Genomic DNA, 7,302 nt, shown 5'->3' on the forward strand with positions numbered 1-7,302 from the left:
AAAAAAACCCAAAACAATTAGCATGCAGTGGGGAGATAAAAGTCTGATAGGTGGAACCAACACTGTTTTAAAGGAAGAAAAAATGTGAAAGAGATGGCACAGCGCTTGAGGCAAAGGCTGTTGTGTGGTGTATGCTATACTTTTGATTGTGCTTGGTGAGGGGACAAAGTAAGGTTCACTGGATTTGAGAGCAGAAATCTACATTTGATCTTGTGCATTGCCTGTGAGAGACCTACACATACACAGCTAGGTCCAGTATTGTCCACTATTGAAGTCTGCATGTTTGGATTGTAAAAACATGGAATGCCTTTTAACTTTAGATTGAATATTGCTTGCAATATTCTGGAAGCTCGGTGAGTGACTGCCTTGTGTACCTTACTTTGGAAAGACCTCTTAAATGATAAGGTCATAGTTGCTTTTCATTTGCAAAACAGGGTCAAGAGGACTTGAAAATTTAGAGACTATCATTTGACTTATCTTTAGATAAGTCTTTAGAAACATTAGACTTAACTTTCTGAGAGCAAATGTTTTAGAAGCTATTGAAAATCATAAAAGAACCCAATTTAAAGGCAGGGTAATAAGTGATACCATGTTTGCTCCCGATTTAAAGTCTGCAGGGGCATCTCATTGCATGGACTGTCAACTCCAGGGCCCTTACTAATGCCTGTAAGGCCTAGATTGTCTGATCCTTGACTTCCTCAGTTCATCAGGCACCCTCACTCCTTACAAGACAGTCTTGCAGGACTCCTCCCAGCCCCATCACCAAGCCAGGCTCTAGTATTCAGGCCCCAATGCTTCCCTCTGGTCCAGAGGGCTCCTGCCACCTGTCTTCTCAGTCCTAATGCTTCTCTGACTGGCAGCCTGCCGTGGTATGTTGATCTATGGCTGCTTGCTTAGGTCTGCTTGCTCATTAACTCAGTGCCATCTAGGAGATGCCAGCTCATAGTGACCCTATAGGACCGAGTAGAGCTGCCCCTGCTGGTTTCTGAGACTAACCCTTGACAGGAGTAGAAAGCCTCTCTCGCAGTGACTGGTGGTTTCAAACTGCTGACCTTATAGTTCGCAGCTCAACTCCTTATCACTCTGCCGCCCCTACTTGCTCATTACATCTTTTAACAATTTTAGTTTTTTATGCCTTTTTTCTACTAGGGTTATTTGTTGAATGGTGGTTGTGTATTTGTTTTTGTTAATGAAGTGCCTTATATGGATTGGCATTTGATCCTCACAATTACCCTTCCATACAACTTCACATGTTACAAGTGAAGGTATTCCTCAAGGTCACATGTAGCTTGCTCAAGATCCTTTGTAAAGTGTGAAGAACTTGAGTTAGGCACTCCAGCTCCAAGACCTGTACCCAAGATAATTAGACGATACTGGTTTCCACTGCATGGGAGAGGGAAGAAGGGCACTGCCAATACACAACAGTATCCATGACAGCCTGGCCCACAGAGGCACTACATTGATGCAGGAGAAATGAGAATTGTTGCATGGGGCAGGAGCAGTAAAGGACTTGTTTGGAGATACATGACTAGCCAGGTGCTTTAGAGACAGTAGATGATGATACCACTAATCTGAAAGGAAATTATGGGAGAGGAAAGAGGCAGGTGGAAAGGCTTTGTTTTGATGTTAAGGTTAAGCTACACATAGACCTGTGGGGGAGATCCAGGAGGAATAGAGTATGCACATTTCTGAGTCACTTAGAGGCCTAGGATATCTGATTTAAATGCCCAGTTTAATAGCGACATACAAAATGTAGCAAAAACAAACAAACAAACACTCCTAACATTTGGGTGTTCTTAATTGGTTCACCCTCCTAGACCTGTTTACGCTATGTCCATCTTGGAAAACTAAAGCTTCTATTCAGATACATTTTCCAGACATTTTACCATTTAGCTCTACCACTTAGTGCCTGGTCTACACTTAGAACACCTGCTGAGTGTAGGAGTGTTTCTTTAAGGAAGTGCATGGAGGTTTAGAGCAATGAGAAAAATTTGTTGCCCTAGGGGTTGTTTTGGAATTGTAAGTTTAAAGTAATTGCTGCGGGAGTGGTGGGAGTGGTTAAATGGAACGGTGTGTACTGAAAACTGTCTTCACAATTTCTATTTTCCAGAAAAACAATGACTGGGCGAGCCAGAGCCAGAGCAAGAGGGAGGGCCCGAGGGCAGGAGCTGGCACAACATGTGGGCGCTGCTGCAGTGAGTGCTTTATGACTTTCTCTGTTGTGACAAACCAAGGCCCTTGTTGGACCTTTCTTCTTTAAGCTGTCAAGAAGAAATTAGAAGCCATGTGCTATGATAAAGATTAAAAACCGAGCAGTGAAGTTAACGGTCTATCTCCTGATAAAAAGCTTTTCAAAACTCTTGACTTCATTGCTGACTCTTCTCTTGAGGAAATGCCTTTATAAGAATAAAGTATTTCAGCACTACTTTAGATCGGTGTTGGGTTGAATGATTTGTTTAAGATTATTTCCCCCGTGACCTCATGTAAAAAAAAAATGTGGTCCTTTTGGGGGAACATTTTAGGGTGGTTAGGGTGAAAGTTTTGTATATAAAATTTACCCCATTCCACAATTTATGTGCATTTTGGTAATTGACATTGGTTGCAATCCCTCAATGGAATAGCACTTCCCACTTCCTGCCTGGCTTCTCTGTTGCCGGCCTCCTCCTGGGGCAAATGCTACCCTTTTGGTCTCCTGGTCGGTTGTATTGAGGAGGATGTTCCTCCTGGATAGTTCACTTTTTAAGCTATCACTTGGCTGAAAGGTGATTTCCAGGGTGGATTCAGTTCCAGGTTTGAAGGGTGTCTAAAGACCATAGTCTTAGTGCATTCACCAATTTCTATCAGATCAATAACGTTGGTCTTTTAAAAATAATTTTTAATTTTGTTTGACATTTTTATTACTGAACCTTATATTGTTATCCCAAACAGCAGTTGGTAATGGTAGCCTGGCACCATTTAGTTCTGGTTTCAGGCTGTGGTTCACGTGATCCAGTGGTCCTTTGAACTAATTGCCTTCTTTAGCCTTTGATTTTCTTCAATCTTCTTTGCTCCAAATGAGAGGAAAGCAGTATTTGTGTCTTAGATCAACTCTCAAGTTTTCAAAACACAGAGGCTACTCATCAAGGTAGGTTGTACAGCAATGTCTTTATGAATTGTTATGCCAATTGGTCTAGTCCCTTGAGACTGGTTTTAAGCACTAATGCCCAGTGACTCATTCCCCCTAGGTGTTAGCTGATGGCTAAGAAATTTTCACAGTCTTGTTTGCTATATTCTCTACTATATACTTTGATAATGTTGTGGGACATAGATATGTAGAAATAGCCTCTGCCAAAACTATATACACCTATGGATGTATTTCGATATGGCACCTCACACCTATACAGCTGCTATGGCTACCTATGAACCCACTCATAAATTGTTACTGCAGAGCTGTGCATCTTACATGTACTGTTGTTGCCCTTGACACTGGCGCACCTCCCAGTATCCTCCTTTGCCTTGGTCGTGCATTCCTAACCTCCCCAGTACTGTTTACTGCCTTTCCCTTCACTCACATGAATGTTTTTCTTCATTTTGCAAATAACTAGAGTCAGCAACCTGGTTATATCCAGCCTAGACCTCAACAGACACCAGTGGAGGGGGAATTAATTGGCCGTGGACGCCAGCGAGGACCAGTAGGAGCAACAGCCAAGTCAGAAGGTAAAGGGGGAGTAAAAAGACCTTATGCTTGTGTGTGGTGCTAAGCATGAGATAATAAGTTGCATACCAACTCCTAGCACGCAGGGAAGAGTCCTGGTGTTGAAATGGTTAGCACTCAGCCACAGACTGTAGGTGTGGCAATTTGAACTCCTCTCTTTGGTGATGTGCTCCTGTAAAGATAATAGCCTAGGAGACCCCTCCTGGGGTGGTTCTACTGCCCTATAATTATAGCATCTCCATGTGTCAGAGCTGACCCCACAACCCCCAAGAGCCCCCAAGACAGATGGTGTCCAGTCGCCCTTTCCAGTGTGGCAGGGTCACTCTCAGCCCATAACCTGTTAACTGAGTGACGCACCAGAGGGCTTCATTCCTGTAGATGATGAAGAGTGATTACTTTTCCAATCACTACCAAAGTTGTATATGTATGCTAAATTCATGGCATGCCTGTAATGTTCACCAATTTTTCAGGTGAGGAAATTGAGGCTAAGGATAAGTAGCTTGTTAAGTGAAAAAAATGTTGTCTTTAAGAAGCCTAAAAAGACAAAACAAAAAAAAAGCCTCTCTGTGTGACGCTCCAGGCATCAACCATTCTATTCTGGGTTGGTTTTGATATTTCTGCTTGTAAGAACCATTCTTTGGGCTAATCTGAGTTTCCTCACTGAGATTACCTCTGCTTCAAAAGGGCTGCTTGGGTTCCCGCCATCATAGCGAGAGTTGAGACAAGATTGGCTTGAGGAACATGTGAGACATCGAGGGGGTATGCCCCCCAAAACTTTTTTTTTTTTAAACAAAACAACCTTATCACCTTCAAAGTACTCTCCGTTATACTTAATACATTTGTCAAATCTGCTATTCTATTCTTGGAAACAATTTTCAAACTCATCTGTTTGGATGGCTGACAGCACCTCCCTTGGTTTTTTTTCTTCACCTCTTCTACATTGCCAAATTGCTGTCCTTTCCCCCTCTTCATTTGAGGAAACAAAAAGAAGTCACACAGAGCAAGGTCAGGTGAGTCAGGGGCATGGAGCAAGAAAGGCATGCTGTTTTTTTGCCCAAAACTGGTGCACTGAGATGACTGCCTGAGTAGGTGCATTGTCGTGGTGGCAACACCAGCCCTCTACCTGCCACAAATCAGACCTTTTTTTTTTTGTCGCACACACAATCTTTCTAGAACCTCAATCCGCGGTTCTCAACCTGTGGGTCACAACCCCTTTGAGGGGCAAATGACCCTTTCACAGGGGTCTCCTGATTCATAACAGTAGCAAAATTACAGTTATGAAGTAGCAACGAAAATAATCTTATGGTTGGGGCGTCACCACAGCATGAGGAACTAACTGTATTACAGGGTCATGGCATTAGGAAGGTTGAGAACCACTGTTCTAAATAGAAAACGTGATTAACAATCTGACCTGGTGGAACAAACTCCAAAATGCACTCGAGTGGATACTTTCATCCATTCGGGAAGTTGATGGAAGTCCAGAACAAAGAGTGTCATCAATCAACATGTCACCTCTTTTGAAATGAGAAAACCACTTGCACACTTGAGTTTTTCCCATAGCGCTGTCCTTGTAAGCTGTGTTCAGCATCACAACAGTTTCTGAGGCATTTTTCCCAAGCAGGAAACAATTTCATAGCTGCAGTGGTCTCTTAAATTGACCATCACAAAAAAACAAAGTTTAAGTGAAACAGCTTTTACCAAAAAATTCACTGTGACCAGAGAGAACCTTCCCAGGCAATGCCACTGGGTGCACTAACTCAGAGTGAGTTGCTTAATGCTCGGCTAGCGGGAAAAATGCATAGTACAAAAGCTCTGCTCAATTCTAGGGTGTTTTTTTTTGTGGTGGGGGGAAGGGAACCCTCGTAAGTCAGATGCTGACTCTTCTAAGTAACTTTCCTAGAAGCCTCACCCATGAACCTCTGCTTAAATGTCCTAGCCCACCAGAACTGCAGGAAAAGTGGAAATTTTGTTTATTAGGTACATTGCTCCCAAAATGAATTTTAGTGTATTTTCTCTCTGAAAAAAAATGAGATTGGTCTTTGGGGAGGACAACTAGCAGTCTCTCCAGCACAGCTAGAATTTTAACATTAAACCATGAAAGTTGTACTCGTTCTTTGTCATGATCTAAGAGTCTTAATGGGATACTTCGTGCAGATTGAATAAGTTATTTTAGGTGGCTGTAGCCACAGCTTCGGAACTAAAGATGAGCACATCATCTCGCCCACATTTCAGTAGTTGTTAGCAGGGACAGAATGGCATGGACACCTTCCTGGTGTATGAGGGTAGAACCTAGGCCATGTGAAAGAATCGGGGCAGCATGTGCACAGGCCCATCTGCTGCTGTCTATTGTGGGTGCCATCACGATGATCCCATGTAAAATTAAAAAAAACCAAAATCACTGCCCAGGCCTGCCCCATCCTCACAGTTGTTGCCACAGTTGAGCTCATTGTTGAAGCCATTGTGTCAAACCATCACTTTGAGGATCTTCCTCTTTCTCATTTTATGAAGCATGGTGTCCTTCTCCAGGGACTAGCCCCTCCTGATGACAATCATAGTAGGTATAACAAAGTCTCCTGTCCTTGCTTCAGAAGAGGATTTAGGCAGTATTTCCTTTAAGACCGATACACCTGTTATTCTGGCAGACCCTGGTACATTTAATATTCTCTGCCACCCCCATAATCAAAATATCCTACCAGTTCTTCATTCTTATTCATTGCACGGCCTTTGCATGCCTGTGAGGGCAGGCACACTTTAGTCTTCAAAGTGACATTTTTGCTCATTAACACTTTTAAAAGGGATCTTTTGCAGCAGATTTACCCAATGCAGTGTATGGTTTGATCTCTTGGCTGCTACTTCCATGGGCATTGGTTGTGGATCCGAGTAAAATGAATTCCCTGATAACTTTGCACTTTTCTTCATTGATCATGATGTTGCTTGTTGGTCCACTTGTTTGGATTTAGTCTGTCTTGGTGTTGAGATATAAGGATGTCATGTACACTGAACGCTGTGGTCTTTGATCTTCATCAGTTAGTGCGTTGTCCTTTCTTTCAGCAGTGCTGGCTTGTAAGTGGGGAGAAAGACGAGGCTTTCTCCTTCTATAGAGTTACAGTTTCAGAAACCCACAGTGGCAGTTTGTTACTGTCCCACGGAGTCACTGTGAGTCCATTGATTTGATGGCTGTCAGCTTGTTAGTTTTGGCTTTAAGCGTGTCAAATAGTGAAGACTGGTGGTGCAGTGGGTTAAGTATTGGGCTATTAACTGAAAGATGAGTAGTTGCACCCCTCAAGCTGCTCAGCAGGAAAAAGATGAGGCAGTCTAGTTCTGGAAAAATCTGTTAGCTCAGACACACTAGAGGGCAGTCCTGCACTGTCCGATAGGGTCACTAGAGTTGGAATGGATGAGATCATTTGGGTTGGGTTACATCTTAAATCCAGGTTATCAAGTTAAACTTTATATAAATGTTTGATGGCAAATTGTGGAAAATACAGCCGTCAGGACTGACTCTTTATTGTTATCCATTACCACAAGACAAAGATGGCTTTCCAGTCAGTGCCTGTTCCTGAGTTCCGAGTCGTGGTTTAGTTGTCCTGGTCCTTCAAGGGAGGATC

The 7,302-nt window shown here is 42.9% G+C and overlaps 1 protein-coding gene across 1 annotated transcript in view; it reads left to right on the forward strand.

The window, feature by feature from the left end:
• PIWIL1 (piwi like RNA-mediated gene silencing 1) overlaps positions 1-7,302 on the forward strand; it is a 235,586-nt gene that overhangs the window by 177,123 nt on the left and 51,161 nt on the right. The window contains exons 2-3 of the mRNA XM_004709621.2: positions 2,111-2,195; positions 3,585-3,696. Of these exons, the coding sequence (XP_004709678.1) occupies positions 2,118-2,195; positions 3,585-3,696 (190 nt within the window). The 5' untranslated portion in view covers positions 2,111-2,117. The remainder of the gene's footprint in view (positions 1-2,110; positions 2,196-3,584; positions 3,697-7,302) is intronic.

The sequence above is a fragment of the Echinops telfairi genome, unplaced genomic scaffold, assembly GCF_000313985.2.
Source record: "Echinops telfairi isolate 266 unplaced genomic scaffold, ASM31398v2 ScPeMD7_7412;HRSCAF=8450, whole genome shotgun sequence".
Classification (NCBI taxonomy): Eukaryota; Metazoa; Chordata; class Mammalia; order Afrosoricida; family Tenrecidae; genus Echinops; species Echinops telfairi.